The sequence below is a fragment of the Lemur catta genome, chromosome X (assembly GCF_020740605.2).
Source record: "Lemur catta isolate mLemCat1 chromosome X, mLemCat1.pri, whole genome shotgun sequence".
Classification (NCBI taxonomy): Eukaryota; Metazoa; Chordata; class Mammalia; order Primates; family Lemuridae; genus Lemur; species Lemur catta.
This window is the reverse complement of record NC_059155.1, coordinates 63,636,941-63,657,659: the sequence shown is the minus strand read 5'-3', so window position 1 is coordinate 63,657,659 and position 20,719 is coordinate 63,636,941. Positions and strand designations below refer to the sequence as shown.

The 20,719-nt window shown below is 41.0% G+C and overlaps 2 protein-coding genes across 5 annotated transcripts in view; one reads left to right on the top strand and one right to left on the bottom strand.

The window, feature by feature from the left end:
• Positions 1-2,381: 2,381 nt before the first annotated feature.
• Positions 2,382-16,139, bottom strand: TRAPPC2 (trafficking protein particle complex subunit 2). The gene is made up of 5 exons (XM_045537558.1): positions 16,015-16,139; positions 8,302-8,413; positions 5,439-5,583; positions 4,931-5,016; positions 2,382-3,362 (listed from the first exon to the last, which is right to left on the bottom strand). Exons 2-5 carry the CDS (start codon positions 8,392-8,394, stop codon positions 3,264-3,266), a joined length of 423 nt encoding a protein of 140 aa, XP_045393514.1. The 5' UTR covers positions 8,395-8,413; positions 16,015-16,139; the 3' UTR covers positions 2,382-3,263.
• Positions 16,140-16,168: 29 nt separating this feature from the next.
• The window catches only part of OFD1 (OFD1 centriole and centriolar satellite protein), a 32,670-nt gene continuing 28,119 nt past the window's right edge, over positions 16,169-20,719 (top strand). For 3 of the 4 annotated variants that reach the window (XM_045537557.1, XM_045537555.1, XM_045537554.1), the window contains exons 1-5: positions 16,169-16,239; positions 16,766-16,864; positions 18,382-18,582; positions 20,418-20,486; positions 20,574-20,604. In XM_045537557.1, the coding sequence (XP_045393513.1) occupies positions 16,180-16,239; positions 16,766-16,864; positions 18,382-18,582; positions 20,418-20,486; positions 20,574-20,604 (460 nt within the window). In that variant the 5' untranslated portion in view covers positions 16,169-16,179. The other variant, XM_045537556.1, reaches the window with a different exon arrangement.

The following is a 20,719-nucleotide window of genomic DNA, read 5'->3' as shown; positions in this document are numbered from 1 at the left end:
AATGTCGAGGCATTCTAACCGACTCACACGTATACACAAGATAAACATGGGGAGGAGAGAGAATTAGCATTTGCAGCAGTGTATCATCTAATAAAGTTAAACTAACGTATATTGCTGCTTCATTAGTTGGTGAGAGAAGGGACACATCTACTCATGGAGGAATCTATTTACTCAATAATGGCACCTTACATTTATAAATTGTAATGGTTGTCTAATAACGTTTCTTTAATTTAAATGTGTAAGTTACAGAGCTAATAAATGAGATGACCGAGACTTTAATTATAATTAAAGCACAAAACTTGACTATTCTAGAAGTTATACTTGGATTTTTTCGTGGGAAATTGGAGAACTACTTTTTATGTGTGTATATTTTTATGTAATTAGCATTGTATTGTTGGTTCAGGGGAAAACTTCCTAAAGCAATGTTAGATATTAAAGATTAAAATCTAATGCATTTGCAATGCATTGTTACTTGATTACTTCATTCTCTTTAAAATGATTTAACTGTTCATATTTTCATTCCACATATCATTATAATTGACCTCACTAGTAATTATTTGTCATTTGTGTGCCACACTGCATCCCCAACCCCACCCCTCCCAAGACAAAAGCTAACTTTATCACTCTTGGAGGAAATACTAGGAACAATTGTACTTTGTGAGGGTAAATGAAGACATCTTTATTTGGTCATGTATTTAGTGTCTTTATCACTGAATGTTGTTTAGTGATTTGCTCTCAAGGGGATTTTTTTGTTCTAAAAAGAGGACTTGCTGCAATGACCAGACTTGATGAGGCAAATTGTGCTCTTTCATGGATCAAATTCATATGCTGTGCCATTGATGGTGATCTGATCATACGGAGGCAAACGAAAATCTAGACTGCAGTTGGTGTGGACAGGACCCTCAACTGTGGAGCAACAGGGTTATCAGGTGACATGCTGGGTGAGGGGAGATTTAAAAAAATTAGATTGATACATTTCTCTCCCTGGCCCCACCCATTGGGAACCACTGAAAAACATTACAGTAAGTTGAGCTTTTGAAAGTCTGATTTCCTAACATAAGGGACAATTTTGCCATAGGGGAAAATTTTATGGAAAAATAGAAGATGGATGAGGAACAAAGCAGGTGGTGACTGTGGCAGCAGCAGTGATGAGAAACAGCTGCTGAGCCTCCTGGGAAGACAGCAGAAGAGAAGCAGCAACACAGATCATGCTCCACAGTCCCAGGAGGAGGGAGGGTCCCTGGCGGTACAGGACTTGCCCACCACACGGCGTGCCTCTGCCTGTGTCGTAATGGTCATACCTCCAGCTAGGTTCAAGCCTATCTATGAACAGAAGGCCTTTTGAGATAGATAGAGTTCAATACGGTTTTAAGAAAAAGGCAAACTACTGAACTTGGAGGACAGAAAAACATGCATTTGACATCTGATGCCGCAATTACAATGTGCTGTGTGGAAGCTAGAAAATTACAATTCCATTAATGGTCTACTTAATATTTTTGTCACTTCACCCTTTTGATGTTCCCTAGATGAAGTTAAAACATACAAAATGTTACTGGTCTCAAAAGAAAACCTTTTTACATTTCTATAAACTTCAGGTTTCCCTTTAATAGTATGACATGATGCAAGTTCTCTCACAATGTGTCTTCTAGGGCATTAAAGTGTTAAACAGAAAAATGGACCAGTGTGGGTACCTAGTGGAGGTGGAGTCTGGACTGTCAACCCCGAAGTATGTAAGTGACCAAAAAGTTAAAGAACACAGGTGTAGCATGGGCTGGGCAGAGCAGAGATTGATTATCTATGTACATGGGAAACACAGACACCTAATGAAGCATCCTCAGAAATTTCTAGATATAGAAAGAGGACAAAACTAGATTTGTATATTTTATCTGGATTGAGCACTAACAGAGATAACCAACTTAGTGCTGACATATACGTGCTCAGTGAAACCTGATTTTCTTAAGACTGATTTCACCCCATTGCTCTTGTGTTCCAGAACCTTTAAGGGACATCACCTGCCAGATCCAAGCTTTACCAGCTTAGCTTTCCTAATGATCAGCTTTCTGCTGATGCCAGTCCTGGTTCCGTCCTATCAGCTGCTGGTCCTACCTACCCAAGTGCCCCAGTGCCCTTTTCCACACCTTCATGCCTGCGATGCTTTGCTGTGCGGCCCACCTCAGGGGTCCCACTTGTTGCTCTACTTCTCTTGGAGCTCCTTCAAAGACACAGTCAAATGTGAAATTTGCCATTTTCCTTTGGTAATATACTCACACGGGATGCGTTACCAGTTCCCATCTCACCCTCACAATCCTGGAGGAAAGGATGGCTATTTGTTAGGGGAGCAGCGTTGTACAGCTGAGCTTGAGTATTAAAGTACCACAATCTTGGACAAACATCTTTATTTAAGAAGTCAAATAAATAGGGTAAAAACTGATGGTAGCAACTTCACAGAAGTATACATGATCAACCTTAGAATTAATTACTTGTTCAAATTCAGAATGGAACAAAATTCATCAAGTTATCACAATTAGAAAATACCTGATTACTTGTTTTTCAATGGACTTTTGCTATTTTGCTAGAAAATCACACTTACCATAGTAGTAAAAAGACCACTCCCAGCCCACTCTGGTGTACAGCCTAAAAGGCTAAGAGTGCTCCAAGCTTTTCTTTGACAGCAATTATAAAAATTCCCTTACAACTTTTTACAAGTACAGATACCAACAGGTTCACTTAATCTTTAGTTTACTGTCTGAGGGGAAGGAAATACAACAACAAGGTGACAGAAACAACACAGTTCACTGTGGCCTGTAACTGGTCCCAGTCTCCCAAACATGGATCCAGGACTCTAAATGGATAAATAAATCAACACATGTGCCATTGATTTCATGCCTTACTGCAGAATCTTTTTAGTTTTAAATCTATCAAACCATGATTATGACATTTGTTTCTAGACTGTTACATCAAGATCAAGCTTTCTGAATTAAGAAAGTCAAAACATTATTCTCAATTTTTAAAATAAAAATGTTTCAAGATTGCTGATAAGGAGCTCTTTATCAATACCATTGTTTACAAGCAAATATTAATCTGTTGATAAGCAACATGAAACAATGTACTATTTTTAAATATACAGGAATTTCATTAGGTTTAGATACATTGAGACTATAAGTAAAAGTTTTCCAGGCTATTTAATCACGTTACTAACAATGTACACATTCCTGAGTATACCCCATTGTTGTAACATTGTTTATTTCAGAATTTTTCTGCATTCAGCTTAAAAGGTGTTTCTTCCCAAGAAATTGAACTTTTCTGTCAAATGCACTCGATCGAATAGGAGAATTGGGTTCATAAAATGGATTCATTGCAAACTAGGAAAGAAGAAAAGTATTAGTGAGCTTGTCAAAGCAAAAAGGCGGACAAATCATAGGTCTCTAAAAGGAAATTAAAGTTTTCAATTAAAAATCATCAAAGACATTCAAAAGTCTGAAGACCACATTTTTTTTTTTTTTTTTTTTAAACACAGAGTCTCGCTCTGTTGCCTGGGCTAGAGTGCCATAGCATCAGCCTAGCTCACAGCAACCTCCAACTCCTGGGCTCAAGTGATCCTCCTGCCTTAGCTTCCCGAGCAGCTGGGACTACAGGCATGCGCCACCATGCCCAGCTAATTTTTTCTATTTTCAGTAGAGAAGGGGTCTCCCTCTTGCTCAAGCTGGTCTCGAACTCCTGACCTCAAGCGATCCTCCCACCTCAGCCTCTCAGAGTGCTAGGATTACAGGGATGAGCCACCTTGCCCGGCCATGAAGACCACATTTTTAAGTTTCCTTGAAAACACTGCATTGTTAAATACTAATCATCCCCCTAAAGAAATTTTTATTTTGGTGTTTTAGTTTTGAGAAGAACCTGGAACAAAACTAATGGCAGTATGATAAATGTTGCCCGTGTAAGTTAAATTGACTTTCGGGACTCGCCCTATGTGTGAAATACTTGTTTTCATTATAAATAAATGGATTAATCTGTAAAGCCCTTTGGCTGCACAAAATAAGAAAAATCTACCATATGCTCAGAGTTAAAAAGTTACACCACACTACTATTAAAAGTTACTGTTGTGTGGTAATTTTCTAACAATCATGTTTTTAATAATCTCCTTTAACACAAGGCTAAATGATCAGCTTCTCAGCTTAAGTAATAAATATCATAACGTGAGAAAAAATTATTAATATTAAATGGAATCACTAATGAGGGCAGGTGTTACCAATTTTTATATCTTAATCCCTTGATAGTGCCCATCTTTATAAAAGGGTTAAATATTATTTGCTACCTCTGACTAGGAATATTGTTAAATTTTATTATTGTGCTGATAATGCAAGAAATCGTATCTGAATACAGAACATACTGAAATTGTTAAGAACATACTCTTGTTAGAACTGCAGTTTAACCATGACATCCTATTACTTACTATTTTATTTTTCAATTCAATATCAAGAATGGCACCATTCTTCTTGAGTGACTATTTGATAATATAAGAATCACTTCCTGCCAGTTTATGATCTCTATTCATTGCACTGTAACTTATTTGTACAGTAGATGGAAAACATTTTAAATTATGAAGCAATTTTCCCTTAAGTAGGCTGCTTCCTTGCTCTCTTTAGGGTTCTCTAAAAAATAATCAACAATATGCACCAAAAGGGGAAAAATGAAAGCAGTTTACTTTCACAATCATTTGAAAATAGCTACCATGAGTTGTTTTCCTTAATACATACTAACTTGGCTGGGACCTTGCCTGCCGAGGGAGTTGCCAGAGATAGTTCTGACTGGGGGAAAGCTAGTCTGAAAGGAAAACTGCAGCATAAGGGAGTTATTTCAACAGCTCAGTTTCCTGTCAAGGTTTGAATCCTTTTTTATAACCAGATTTTAAAAATTATAGAACATACCATACCTTTATATATAAATCATAGACATCAGTAAAGAAGTTCTTTATTCCATCTTCTTGCCTTATGTCATGAAGCATTATAAATCTCATATGTGAAATAATTAAGGTATAATCTTTCTTAGAAATGAAAAACAGAAAGCAGTCAGTTGATACAATATTCTCCAAATTAGTCACATGCTCGTTTTGCAATGGAGAAGTTGAATTACATAACCTGGGTTTAAAGTTAGCTTAGTTTTATCTTAGAGAAGATAATCTTTAAGTAACTATAAAATAAAGTAAAATCACCTCTGATAGGTTCAGATAAATCTCAGTTTTATGTATGAGACTTAGCTTTAAAATTAGCTATAAACAAAATGTTTCTTCCTTAAAAAAATAAAAGTAGCCCCATAAATGGAAATTTTTACATTTTTACTGACTCTGAAGTCTACTCGCTCAGAGCCTGGTATCTATGTTCCATGTTCTTCTAGTTTGTTAACTCAAGCTTTAGTTAGGTATCTGCTAAAAATAAGGATATGCCCCGCAGTGACAAATGCTGACACAAACCACTCATTGAACTTGTCCACAGTTTTCAGGTACATGTTGTTCGACAGCCACATGTTCTCATCTACCAGGTCGAGAGCAGCATGAGCTATGAACTGGTTCAGATGACGGTGGTCGTCCTAGATGACAGTGTGAACAGCGACAGATTAACATTTCCCTATGGCATCAAGAATACTGACATTTCATTCTGTAAATTCTATAGACGGTTTTCGTGGGGGGAAAACACACTGCAATCTGCTTATTGTTATCATGACACTTAGATCTATGTTTTCACATAATGTTCTATTTTAAAATTTGTAATCTCAATGTCAACAAAAAGCGCAGAAACGGCTAATTACTTAATAAATGACATGTTTATATATATTATTTAGTAAGGCACCTTTATTACTTATATCTAACTGAAATTATTTATACAAAATTATTTTTTATTGAAAATCTTATTTTTTATAGAAAATTATTTTTTTAATGTTGCAAGAAGGAAGTTGCCAAATTCTGTAACCATTTAAGCATGTGACAAAAGGATACTATCTTTTAAAAAAGGTAGATGCTGCTTTTAAGAAGCTCACATAGCAGAGGAAAAAGACATACAAAAAGCACAGAAATGGATGTGCCTGAAGGTGAGCACCTGCGGTAGGCTGGGTCTGAGCGGACGGGAGGAGAGCGGTGTAGAAGGGGTGCCATTCCCACCAGGCCTTGAGGGCCGGGAAGAAGCGGGGAGGGCCGGGCTACCTGCACGGTGGCACCAGGTGAGCAGGAGAGATGGCTCAGGAGGTGACACTCATACTGGCCACTATAGGCCTCTTTCAGGTGGACAGCGTTTGCATGGCAGGGGGACCCAGGCGTGGTGGGAGGCCACGCTCAGCCCCAGCTGTGAACAGTCACCTGTGTCAGCGCAGGAGATGGTCTTGTCAGAGCTAGGAGTGTCCCTTTTGTGGGCTGAAATGGCTTAACTGGAGAGAAGGTGGATCTGTCCTATGATTATGTGGAGAGGGAATTCACAGCCTGGAATGCAGTCTTACTCCAGTGTAATTCTTTCAAAATACATTTTTCGAAGAATACTTCTGTTCGATTGTATCCCCTCAAAATCCCTGTGCTGAAGTCCTAAGCCCCAGTACCTCAGAATGCAGCCTTATTTGGAAAGAGGGTAGTTGCAGATGTAGTTAGTTAAGATGAGGTCATACCAGAGTAGACTGGGCCCCTAATCCAGTATGACTGGTAAATTTATAAAAAGGGAAGATTTGGAGACAGACAGACAGACAGACAGACAGACACACACACACACACACACACACACACACACACACACACGGAGAATGCCATGTGAAGACTGCAGTTAACGCTGCTACGAGCCAAAGAACTCCCAGAAGCTGGGAGAGAGACCTGGACAGATCCTCCCCTACGGCCTTCAGAGGGAGCAAGGCCCTGCCGACACTTTGATCTTGGACGTCTGGCTGCCAGAACGATGAGATAAAATTACCTGTTGTTCTAAGCCACTTACTTTTTGGTACTTTGTTACGACAGCCACAGGAAACTAATACAGCCTCCTTTCTGAGGAGGTTGTTCCCATAACTGGGCTGGAGGAAGGAGGCCAGCTGCCCTGGAATCCCCTGCACAGCTAAAGCATGTTTACTTCGCTCCCGTTGCTATGACGAAACTAAGTGAAACCTTGAGAAATGGATGTATTTTGTGTCTGGCTCACAGTAGTGTTTTCCATTACTTTACACTGATGATGAATCTTGAGACATTAGGAGCAAACTGTAGAAATGCTTTAAGAAGGTGAGTGCTAGCAGGAGAAAGAACTACAATTAAGTCGTGTGACAAAGTATTTTTATATGCACAAGGCCACTGGAGTACACAGAAACTATATGTAAGTAACTGTGTCCCACAGGGCAACTATTACTACAGAGATACCTCAAAACAAAGTTTTAATGAGCACTGTTCTCGTAAGAATGTAGGAAAATCATGTGAGAACATCACCTGGTAGATAATACCTTAAATTTCTATCATATTTTGGTGGCAAGATCTGAATAGTTGAAAAGCATCATACATTGAACATTATGCATTACAATTAATTAAAAAAATTAATCCCTTGTCTTAAAGGACATTAAAGTCCACTTTTGGAGCATGGGAGAAACATAGCATAATTGTCAGCAATTTATTAGGAACGTGGACTACTACAACAAGATGGAAGGGACTGGGCTGTTCTCATCTCAAGACTCTACAGGTCTGTTTACTCTGAATGGCAACAAGTTCTTGAACCAAGCCTGTTTTTTAGAACTATTCTTGACAAGAAACTAGGTGGCATCACCTCTGGTGCTGCTTTAGGGTTTCCTACATGCAGCCAGGGTGTCACTGGGGAGGACAGCATGCAGGCACCACCCAACCAGGAAGTTCTGCAGACCCAGTGGCAGCAGAGGGATACAGAAATAAGGGTCTCTTTTAACCAATTGATCTACTATGTATGTCCTGATGAAAAATGTGATTCACTGAAACATGACTGTTCTTCCAGACCCACTACAGATGGACTATGTTTCTATGTGCTTAAGCAGCATTTCATGGTGGGTAACACAGTAAAATATCATGGGAAAGAGACCCAGAGCATCATGCCAGTCTGTGCTAAGTAAGTGTGTGCTGAATTAAAGGATGAATAAACAACTCCAGGGACATTCCCTGGATGGCTTTTAGCAGTTTGTGGGACTCCAGAGCAAGCCTCATTTAATTGTGGTAGATTTCAATGACCTCATCTGTCCAGATCTCTCCCACTGCTAAAATCATATTATACCATATCATCACAATAGCATAAAAAATTCTTATGCAATTTAAGGTTCCATACGCACTTTGGATTCCGCTTTCCCAGCTGGCAAAAACTCCATCTCAAAAACTGGATTATCATGGTGGCCAACAATTACAAAATAGAAGCTTCCAGACATTGTCTTCAATATATGGTTCCTAATTAGTTAAATGAAAAATAGCATATATTTTTAGTACTCAATATTGAAATTCAGAAATGGCTAACAGGAAGTCTAGAATTCATTTTTTTTTTTTAACTTAAACCTGACATTATAGAGGAAGATGCCACTAAACTTGGCATGCTTTCCAGTATACTACCATAGATATATGGCTTTTGGACTAAATAAATTATGTATCTGTGATATGTCCTGTAGAATCTAATACACTATATTTTCATAGGGAAATTGGAAGACCTTTAATATGAAACCATAAAGACAACATCCTCACCATCTGAAAGTTTGGAACATTTAGCTCAAGGGTTCCTGTGTGTCTGGTGGAGTAAGTTGAGCTTAACTTAGACAGGACCAGTTAGCACCAGCACTGACACCAGGAAAAGTTAATAGAGGATACCTGTAAGTTAACTATAATAGACAGTGGTAAGAAAGCAAAGGAAGTGATTGCCTTAGAAATTTCCAGGAGGCATCCTTCAGAGGAAGCTCAAAACAACTCTACTTCATGTCATCTACACAGAAAGGAGAGAAACTTGCATTTATCTGCAGACTGTGTGCTGTATATGTCTTCTTTCTGTGTGCTATAAATACAGGTCTCTACAAATGTAAGAGCCAATGATACGCCTCCTTATACATCAGCTTGTAAGAAAGGAAGAAACAGTTTTGTATTCTAGAAAAGATGGAAGAAATAATCCCAAAAGGAAGACGTTCTGAGAAAGTGAGAGGTCTTGGAACCAAGGTTAACAGTTTGGCTAAAGAAATGAGAAACTGGGGTGAAAGTATCAGTGATTCCATGGCTTTTTAGCACAGATAATTGAAATCTGGATGGACAGACAGACATCCGGAAGAATGGATGACAGATGGGTGGGGGATGGGTGGATTTACACACGTATGTATTATTTAACACAAGGGCTTTGGAATCTGACAAAGCTAGGTTCAAGCCTAGCTCTGCCACTTAAGGGAAATGTGACCACAGGCAGTCGGATGTTGGTTTTCTCATCTGTGAAACAGCGATAACACTGTAGCTACTTTATGGTGTACTTATGAGGATTATACAATCTAATGCATGTAAAGCACCTGGCATAGTGTCTGGCTCACACTAAGTGCTCAACAAATGTTATCTACAATGATGTGGAAGATCAACACACACACACTGGCATGTGGTGACTAGAAACTTTGCAAGGTGGGGTGGAAATCCAGTTAACCGGGAGTGTATGGTCAGTCCCCTGGAATACACATCTGAGGCGTGTTAGAGCCCAAGACTCATCAAGCCTCACTGGGCCTCCGCTGATTCACATAGAACATGCAATGAAACCAGAAGAAATCTGAAATGTATTTCCTAATGAATGACACATTTTGTAAAGAAAATTGGGGCATAGCTAGCACTTTTAACTCTGGAACTGGAAGGCTGTGACTGTGGAAGAAAAGGCAGATAGGAGACTCTCGGTGTAATGAAGTAGGACTTTTTAAAATGTTATTTGGGGCAGGGGGTGGCATACTACAGACTGCAGGCCAAATCTAGCCTGGCCCGTTCTCTTACTACCATCTAAGGCTGCTTTCACCCTTCAGGGGCAGAGCTGAGCAGCTGCGACAGAGAGACCATCTGGCCCACAAAGCCAAAAATATTTACTATCTGGCCCTTTACAGAAAAAGTTTGCCTCTGTTTTAGGGGAAAGATGACAAAAAGGCCCAAATAGTAAAAGTGGATAACAAAGACAAGCAGGAATGATTAAAAAAAAAAAAAGCTGTGCAAAACTAGGAGAATTGGCAATAATTCTCCAGGGAAAAGTGAGGGGATGAGAGATGGAGGCTGGAAATCTGAACAAAGTAAACAATGATAGCATGAATTCTCGCTGGACTAGGTTTCAGAGCTGGAGTGTGCCAAGGGAAGGGCTTACTTTCTTCAGCACAAACATTTAAGCAGCAGCAACAAAATATTTAAGCAGCAGCAGAAGGAAGAATATGCATAAAGAAGATAACCTGCACGGCCCCCATCCCCATGGACATGATTGTCTGCAGGCAGACAGACAGAAAGGGAACTGAAAGAACCACCGACTGCACAAGGGTGCTGTGACAAACTACTCAGCTGGGCAGAGGATGAGACAGAGCTTTCTTTATATACACTGTATCCTTGACTCGAGCTGCCAATGACTTGACTTGGTAAACAGCTGAAGAAGCAAGACGGGCTGTAACTCTTCATTCAATTCTGCCAAGGAAAAACTGACAGGTGAAGTGGAGGAACTGAAAACCCTGGGAGAAAATGACCCCATTGTCTCAGGAAGGGAATGGCTGCAATCACTTAGCAAATATTTGATACGGGGCAAAGGTGAGGCAAACTCTAGAATTCCACCCTGTGCAATATATGGAACTTTCTGTGAGGATGGAAATGTCTTATACCTGTGCTGTCCGACATGGGAACCAGTGAGCATTTGAAATGTGGCTAGTGTGAACTGGATTTTTAATTTTAATTAATGTAAACATAAATAGACACATGTGGCTAGTGGTTATGGTATTGGACAGTGAAGCTCTAGATCAGTGTTTCCGAATCTTTTATAAAAGTTTGGGACCCCCTCCACCTTCTCCCCACCCATAAATTACTTAGAATTCAAATACAAATAATACAAATAAAACAACCGCTGTGATTGAAGTGCCTGTGTTGGTTTGAGTGTGTATGTGTCTGCTCAATTTTCCTGTCACCTTAAATAGGCGCCCTTGAAGTATCTCCAAAGAAGGCTTGGTCTACAGGTGGTCAGGAGGTAGCTCCACAGAATTTGGAAATAGGTTAATCTAGGAAATTTGGACAAGAGAAGAATCTAAGATGGTTTCCAGATGTCTGGCTGGGTGAACAAGCAGAATAAGTGGCCCCTCTCCCAAGAAGTCCACACCCTAATCTCTGGAACCTGTGAATACATCAGGGTTCGTGGCAAAGAGGAATTAAGGTTGCAGATGGAATAAAGCTGCCCATCAGCTGACCTTAAGATAGAAGATGAGCCTGGATCACCCAGGTGGGCCTGATGTAATTACAAGGGTCCTTAAAAGCAGAAGGACATTAAAGGAGGAAAGTCAGGGGAAGTGTAACTATGGAAGGATGGTCAGAGAGAGGTGATGTCGATGGTTTTGAAAATGGAGGAAGGGGCCACAGCAAAGGAATGCAGGAAGCCTCTAAAAGCTGGAAAGCACAAGGAAACAGAATCTCCCCTACAGCCTCCAAAAGGAACGCAGCCCTACAGACACCTTGATCTTAGCCCAGCGAGACCTGTGTCGGACTTCTACGCTACAGAACTGTAAGATGATAAATCTTTGTTGTATTAAGCCACTAAATTTGTAGCAGCAAATTTGTTACAGTAGCAGTAGGAAACTAACATACATGTCAAAGCTGGAAAACGCCCAGGTATGAGAGAAAAGGAAGGAAATACTCAAGGAGGTGCCAGCAAATGAGCAGAAGGTGCACTCTAGGAAGAGACTGAGGACAAAAGGGAGATCACTTACTCCGGGGCATGGAGGTCAAGGCACTGTGGAAAAGGTGTTGCAGGGAGACAATGACGGTCAAGGTGAAGATATCTGGAGCAATGTGGGGCTGACAGTGTGGAAAAGAACAGGGGCTCTGTTTTTTCCAGCATGCATCCCTAACAAAGCCTGGTACACAGAAAGTGCTCAATAATTGCCAAATGGAACTACAATAAGGAGGGAGGTTGTAGGTTGGAAAGTGTTGTCAGGTGATGCTAGAATGCAAGGATGACACGTGGTGGGATTTCAGTGTTAAGCAGCCTCAACACTGCAGAGAACCTTCTGAAAGCTCCAGTGCCTGAGGCCTGACAGTGAAGTCTGTGTTCAGATGGTCCACAGCGCCTTTGTGAGAATTTGCTGAAGTCTGTTAAGGCACCTATGACATGACAAGGGACTGGACTTGGTGGCTGATGGGAGGGAGCCAGGACTCTCATTTGTGGTGGAAATAGCAGCTGTCCCTGGGGGTTAGGGCAACTTGGCTTTTTTTGAGAGGGAGACAACTAAAGAAATCAACTTGGTGATATGAGGAGCTTCTCTGGGCTGGGGCTAGTGGCTCTCACCTGTAATTCCAGAACTTTGGGAGGCTGAGGCTGGAGGATCACTTGAGGCCAGGAGTGTGAGACCAGCCTGGGCAACATAGCTGGACCCTATCCTAACACAAAATAAAAATTAAAAAAAAAAGCCAGGCATGGTGGCATGCAACTGTATCTCAGCTACTTGGGAGGCTGAGGCAGGAAGATTGCCTGAGCTCAGGAGTGCCAAGGTTGCAGTGAGTTATGATTGTACCACTGCACTCCAGCCTGGGTAAGATCCTGTCTCACACACACACACAAACATAAAAAGCAAACTATACAACAATAAGACAAGGGAAACCTAGATTAAGAGCAGTTCATCTACATGAACTCTAAAGTTTTAACTTACTGCAAGCTCAGTAAGAGGCAGCAGTCTGATATGATGGTCAAAAAAGTTAATGCAATTCTAGGCTGCATTAAGAGAAAGACAATGTCCAAGCAAGGTCGAGAAAAATGTCGGGAAAAATGTGGCTGACGCCTGTAATCCTAGCACTCTGGGAGGCCAAGGCGGGCGGATCATTTGAGCTCAGGAGTTTGAGACCAGCCTGAGCAAGAGTGAGACCCCGTCTCTACTAAACATAGAAAGAAATTATACGGACAGCTAAAAATATATATAGAAAAATTAGCCAGGCATGGTGGCGCATGCCTGTAGTCCCAGCTACTCGGGAGGCTGAGGCAGGAGGATTGCTTGAGTCCAGGAGTCTGAGGTTGCTGTGAGCTAGGCTGATGCCACAGCACTCTAGCCCAGGCAACAGAGTAAGACTCTGTCTCAAAAAAAAAAAAAAAAAAAAAAAAGTAAAAGAAAAATGTCAATGTCCTCTTTACTGATAATATCTTTGGGGAAAGTACTCAGTTCTGGGAATCACATTGTAAAAGGATAAATAACTGAACTGTTTGTGTTGGGGGAAGAGCAGGCTCTAGGCTAGGGAGTGTTCTGGAAATGATAAAAGCAACTGAATGAACTGAGGATGTTTAAACTGAGGGGGTGGGATGGGGAAAGGGAGTGGGTCTGGCAAAATACTATCTAAGCTGTCTAATAGAAAAGGGATTTGGCTAGGGGTAGCAAATAGGCTTCCTCCCTTTTTTTTTTTTTTTTGAGACAGAGTCTCGCTGTGTTGCCCGGCTAGAGTGAGTGCCGTGGCGTCAGCCTAGCTCACAGCAACCTCAAACTCCTGGGGTCAAGTGATCCTCCAGCCTCAGCCTCCCGAGTAGCTGGGACTACAGGCATGTGCCACCATGCCTGGCTAATTTTTTCTATATATGTTTTTAGTTGGCCATATAATTTCTTTCTATTTTTTTAGTAGAGACGGGGTCTCGCTCTTGCTCAGGCTGGTCTCGAACTCCTAACCTCGAGCGATCCACCCGCCTCGGCCTCCCAGAGTGCTAGGATTACAGGCGTGAGCCACCGCACCCGGCCTAGGCTTCCTCCCTTGAGCGAATTCCAATCAACCGTTAGTGACTGCCAGGAACTGGTGCTGAGAAAGATTCTCAGACTAACTGCTGTCAGCAAGAAAGAATGCTGTGATCAACTGTCCCTGTTGGCTATATGGGTTTGGGGGAGTGCAGTGTCTACATGAGGGCCAATTTGCTAACTCTGGACTAGACAGACTTATTCCAAACTGCTCCATAGGTCAAGCCCAGGGCTGCTCATTTGCAGTTAGGAGGAAACTAGAAATGTGTAAGGGGCAGCTAGAAACCGCCAGTGCCAGAGTGGGAGGATAAACTCAATGAACTTAGAAGTTCCTTCCAACTATGGAATCTTAAGTTGCAGTCAAATGAAAGACAACACTCAAGGACTCCAGTTTCAAAGCCACCCATTTTTTGGGCAAACCTTTTTACAGCCTCTACAGAGGAACTTCTAGATAAGCTGCCTTTTGCTCCCATCGGCAGTGGTTTCAGTTGTTCAACAGACCCGGGGCTGCAAGAGTAAACTGGTGTGGCATGGGACATGTCTATTGCAATGAGGAGGAGTATGAATACCATCGACAGGTCTCTAATGTGACATTTTCCCAATAATATTAGAAGTAATTCCTCTACCCCTAAATGAGGTTATGTTGGCTTTTGGAGAACATTTTATCTAATTCTATTCAACTTCAGGACCAAAGGTGGGAGCAGTAATGAGGGGGACTTCAGGCACAGACGCTTTCTTGTAACAGTGGTCAAATGCTTCTACTTTTAAACAGCATTTACAACATATCAACATCTTCTTAAACACTGCATCATTTCACTATTCTGCTCAAAATCCTTAATGCTTCTCAGCAACAGGACCATGTACTACTATTCAAAATGATTCCCACATTGCTCCACATGTCTTTTCTCAACCTTTTCCACTTCTGCTGGAGTTGACTGGTTTACTTTTTTCTCCCAAACTCACTTTGATTGTACCAACTCCAGAGTTACTGTTCTTATTTTTCTCTTTATGCTTGGAATGTTCCCCCTGATTCTGTGTGCAACCCTTACCCATCCTTTATAGTCAACTAAGTCCCTCCTCCTCCAGTGATTACCAACAAAAACCTATAGGCTCTCCACCTCCTATGATAATCCTCTCACTCTTGCTGCCTCTAAAATACTTACTCATTTTACTCTTCTTTAGTGCTGTGCAGAAGCTGACACTGATCCAATTTTGTCCTCATAGTACTTAGATACCTTATACCCCCAGCGCCCAACTCCGGAGTCAGGTCAGATTCCTCACTGCCCCCAAGAGGGTCCTGACTTTTTTTTTTAATTCTTTTGCTCATTTTTCCCCCTCCTGTGATGTTCTCCCTTTTGCTCATCATCCAAATCCTACCCGTGAAGCCCCTGATAAAGTCACACTTTTTCCACAGAGATATCCTTGATCACTTCCATCTTCAACCACCTCTCCTTTACCTAAACTCTTTCCGCAGTCTACAAAGCACCTTAGTTCTTGTTCAATTCTTTGGCTGTAATGTTTTCACTATCGCTTCTGAAAGATTTGGTGCCTTTTCTTTCTAATTAGACTTAAGCATCTTGGGTGCCGGTCACCTTTCCCCAGAGCACACAATGGTAGGTACTCTAAAATAAAGTTTAGCTCTATGGTTCTCAACCAGGGGCGATTTTTGCCTCCCAGAGCGCATATGGCAGTGTCCGGAGACATTTTTGGTGTCACACCCGGGGAAGGGTGTGCTACTGACACTTGGTAGAGACCAGGGATGCTGCTAAACCTCCCACGACGCACAAGACCACCTCCCACAACAAAGAACCTTCCCGCTCCAAATGGCATTAGTGCCGTGGTTAAGAAACCCTGAGTTAGCTGAATGGCCCAGAGAAGGGCGAAAGATGCAAAGTCCCCGAGACACTGGGCGTTTGCAGGTGGAAACGCAGCGTGGATTAGCTAGCTGGGGCTGCCAGGGTCCCGCCGGGCTGTCCCAGCGCCGCGGAGGGGTGGAGGTGAGGGCCAACATCCACGTCATGCAGGGGCTGGGACGGCCCCCAGGGACCCGGCGCGGCCGCCCCCCGTCCCCCGTCCCCCCCCACTCGTTCCATCCCCTACCTGCCGCGAGATTCCCACAACGGAAACGCCCAGTCCGTAACCTCAGCGGAGACCCGCGCTCCGCAGTTTCAGCTGCGACTCACGGAGCAGTCCTCGCGAGACCTCGCGGCTGCACTCCCGCGAGATGTAGGTGAAGCTTCCGTTTGGTGCTGCGCAACCGGGCGTATGCGACGTAACGCTCGGGCTACGGGTTGTTCGGCTCGGCGGGCTTCCGGGAAGGGCGGGGTGAGTCCTGAGCGGGGAAAACACGCGGTCTTCCCTTGCCTTCTAGTTGCCTATCTCTCCCGGTCCCCGCCGTCCAGCCGCGGTTGAGTGTCGCGCCTGGGTCACGGCCCCGCCCGCCGCTCTGAACCGCGGAGAAAGTAACTGCGCTTCCTTGCCAGAGTTTCTAGTTCGGAGTTCGAGGCAAATAGTTCGGCACCCTTGTTCCTCCCGACGGCCCGGGACGCGGCAGGGCTCTGAGAGCAAGGATTCCTCGTCGTTTGGGGCCTGCAGCCCGAGCTGGGCCTCGAACTCGAGCCACAGTGGGGAGGGCCGGGCGGGCTCGGAAGGAAGCTGACGTCTGACAATGGCTCAGGTAGATACACCTGCACCTCCTAGGGGACTGCTGGAAGTGAAGGCTCTTGTTTGTGTTCGTTAAAGCTCCCTTCCCCGCCAGCCTCTTAGGGCTTTCCCGGAGGCCACCGGTCTGTTTTCAGAAATTCACATCCCCTCTGCCTGCCAGTTAACTTGTAACCGTTTTGTCTTCCAGTCCACCATGGCCCCCAAATGTGATGTGTTGAGTCAAGATGACCTGCGCAAAAAGCTATACCAGAGGTTTAAGGATCGGGGTATACTGGACACACTCAAGGTATCAGATTTTGGCATATCTGTGTCGTAACTTTTACAACTGTAACCTGGAACAAGTGGTCCACATTTACATTAATTCAGGGCTTGGCTTTTAATAATAGTATGATATACATTTTTATATCCCTATGTAACTCTTTATCTTGAAATAATCTATGGAAAATGTTCGAGAAAATGTTGAGTTTGAGTCCTCTTAAAAGAGCATGTTTAATTAATTGAACCGACATTAAGATAGTGGGTGACATTTATATAAGAACAACACATTTTAGTAAGACTAGGCTCTTTTATAAATTTGGCTTATAGGTTCCTAAATTAATAAGTGCTTTTCTAATAAGTTTGGATGAAAGACATCGACACCACATAGAAAATATTAAGCTTAATGTAGACTAGTTTGGGGAATGTAAAATTTCTTCTTTAAGATATATTGAGACGTATGAATATTTAATTTGGGCAGCAAATATTTATTAGTATACTTTGGATTAACAGCCAGGAGTCAGATTAGCTCAACGTGTTTTCATTATGGTATACATTTCAAAAGCATATTTTACATTTAAAATGGGAAATTAAGGAAGAATGAGCTAGATTTTTCTTTGCCCCTTCCTCATTGCTTTTGTAGTTTCATAAAAATACTTCAAACTCCTCTGGAAAATACAGATAAAGCATAAGGGAGAAAAATCATCTCTAATACAGCCACTAAGTGGAATAATGTATGTGTGTGTATATCCTTTTTAAATTTAAATTATAATGATGAGCATTTCCCTGTTGCCTTAAAAGTTTCTTTTTTTTCCCCCAAGACAGAGTCTTGCTCATTCGCGCCAGGTAGAGTACAGTGGCATCATCATAGCTCACTGCAACCTCAAACTCCTGAGTTCAAGCAATCCTCCTGCCTCAGCCTCATGGATAGCTGGACTACAGGTGCATGCCACCATGCCTGGCTAATTTTTTCTATATATGTTTTTATCTGTCCATATAATTTTCTGTTTTTAATAGGGACGGGGTCTCGCTCTTGCTCAGGCTGGTCTCAAACTCCTGAGCTCAAGCATCCTCCCGCCTCGGCCTCCCATAGTGCTAGGATTACAGGCGTGAGCCACCTCGACCGGCCCCTTAAAAGTTTCTTGAAATCCTCATTTTTAGTGGCAGCAGGCACATTTTTGGATGTATGGATAATATATATAACAGTCCCCTGTTGTTGAATGTTTAGGTTTATACCTCCAGCAATCCACAGAGTTGTGAGGAAGTGGTGAATTGTTTCCTGTCCTTGATATCCTGATCATAAGCAGCTGAAATGGGCTTCTAGGGAAGTGAAGTGAAGAGTCCTTAAGTGGTCTGGCTAACCACCAGTTCACTTGGAAGCTGGGGAAATAAAGATTTTTCCAGAACCCACTGAGCTGCTCTCTCGTCTTTCGGCCATGGATCTAGAACAATTCTGGAAATGAAAGATTCCAGTGAATGTGACAAATTTGTGTATATCTGTAGTGAAACAATCGTGCTGAAATTTTTTCCTCTTGTTTGTTGATCTAGACGCAGCTCAGAAACCAGCTAATTCATGAATTGATGCACCCTGTACTGAACGGAAAACTGCAACCTTGGTCTATTTCAGTAGAAGGAAGCTCGCTCTTAATAGGCGCCTCTAACTCTCTAGTGGCAGATCATTTACAAAGATGTGGCTATGAATATTCACTTTCTGTTTTCTTTCCAGAAAGTGGTTTGGCAAAAGAAAAGGTAAAGTCTTTCCTTTTCTGTTTTTGATTTTTCTGTTGACAGTTTCTTCCTCTGCTTGTTAGTTAAGTGCTCCTTGAGTAGCTTGGTCCACTTCTCATTTATCATATCGTATCTGCACGTGATGTGTTTGTTATATAACACATGGCTGCTAAATTTGATGTTAATTCCTTGGTATCTCAGTCATTTGTAAAATAGTGATAGGTAGAATCACTAAATGTTTTGGAGCTAGAATTGATCTTTCCGTGTAGTCTGATGAAACTCTGCCATTTCTGTTGAATGTCTGCTATGAGCTTGGTACTGTGTTAGGCACACTACAGGTGTTTCATGTGTTACACATGAGGAGAGGTGAAGTGATTTGTCCAAGGTCATGTAATTGGTAAGTGGCAATGCAGGGCCGTAAATCTAGATCTCCAAAATGTGCTCTTTTTACTATGTTATGATCTCTCAAGGTATTTCTCTTTGTGATAATGTAAGAGAAGTGAGAATATGTGATTTTTTTTTACAAATCTAAAGTTCTCAAATATTAAAACATTTCTTATGTTTTACCACTCTTCTAATTATTTTAACTATATATTCTTCACCATTACCATTGAACATAAACTATTATTTTATTTTATTTTATTTTAAAGACAGATATAGCAAACTTTTCCTGTGTGTGTGTGTGTGTGTGTGTGTGTGTGTGTGTTTAATATTCGTTTCTTCAGATCAGTTTTGGGTTCACAGCAAAACTGAGTGAAAAGTACAGAGTTCCTATATTACCCCCACCCCAACACGTATAGCTTCCCCCAATATCAACATTTCACAAGGTGGAGCATTTGCTATAATTGATGAACCTACATTGACATGTCATTATCACGCAAAGTCCATAGTTTACATTAGGGTTTACTCTTGGTGGTATTCCTATGTTTTTACCCTATTTTATCTAAAATTATCCCAAAGTTTCATATTCCAAAGTATTAAGGATGTAAGAATGTTAGTACAGTATTTGAATGAAATTTTATTTATCAGTATTAGGAATTCAATTTTGGCCCACGATTCTCTAGCTTTCTAATACATTTCACAATTTTGCTTATTATGTGAATAACAGTCAGTTATATAATTATTATAACAGGAATTAATCCAGTTCATACACTTAAAGGTTTTTATTAATATAAAATGCCATGGAGAATATTTTCTTTTTTTTTAATTTATTTTTTTGTTGTTTTCTTTTTTACATGGAGCCATGCCCAAGAAGCCTTGAGCAAGTGGACTCCCAGAATATTTTCTTTAAAGGAAAACCAATCGAAAACAAATTATATCAATGTTCTCAGGGTAGACATAGAAAATGATATATACTATAATAAAAATATGTACCTACTCAAAATTAATACCTACTCAAAATGTCTGTTTAAAAATATTTTAGGTATATTTTAGTCATTTGTAGTAGTAAAGACAGTAAAAATTTAGTTCATTTACATTTTTAAACAATGAAAAAAAATGAACTATAATTGAAAGACTCTGGAACTCATTTATTCATTGGTTCATCAGATATTTGAGTGTCATCTGTAAGGCGTTAGCCATTTCTGTTAGGCATATATTTTTGATGTGAACTACTTGGAGGTTAGTTACATGATCAGGAAAGATACTTTATGCTTTTGACCGCAACATGTTTATTGTAACTTATTTACAAGTATAAGAAAGAGCTTCAATTTTACATTAGCATAGTTACCTTATTTTTATTTAATCTGAAGCATGTTTCTTAATCTCATATTCATATTCAGAAACATATCCTAATTTATCATTTAAACATGGATGTAAAAATGTGTCTAATTAGTAACCTTTTTTTTTTTTTTAAGATGTTTACTATGCAGGATCTATTGCAACTCATTAAAATCAACCCTGCCTCCAGTCTCTACAAATCACTGGTAGGATTGCTTAGTTTTTATAACCTGCTTTGGTTTGTTAATTATAACTGAATAGTTGAATAAAGGTTAAATATTTTCTTTTAACAGATTACACGATTTGATAAAGAAAACCAAAAAGGTAGGAGGAGCCTTCATGTTTGTAGAGAATAACAGCATTTTTGTATGTACTTTTTCCTATAAAAGTAAGAAGCTAATAATTCTTAGGGGGAAGAGTAGGAAATTTAATTTGCATT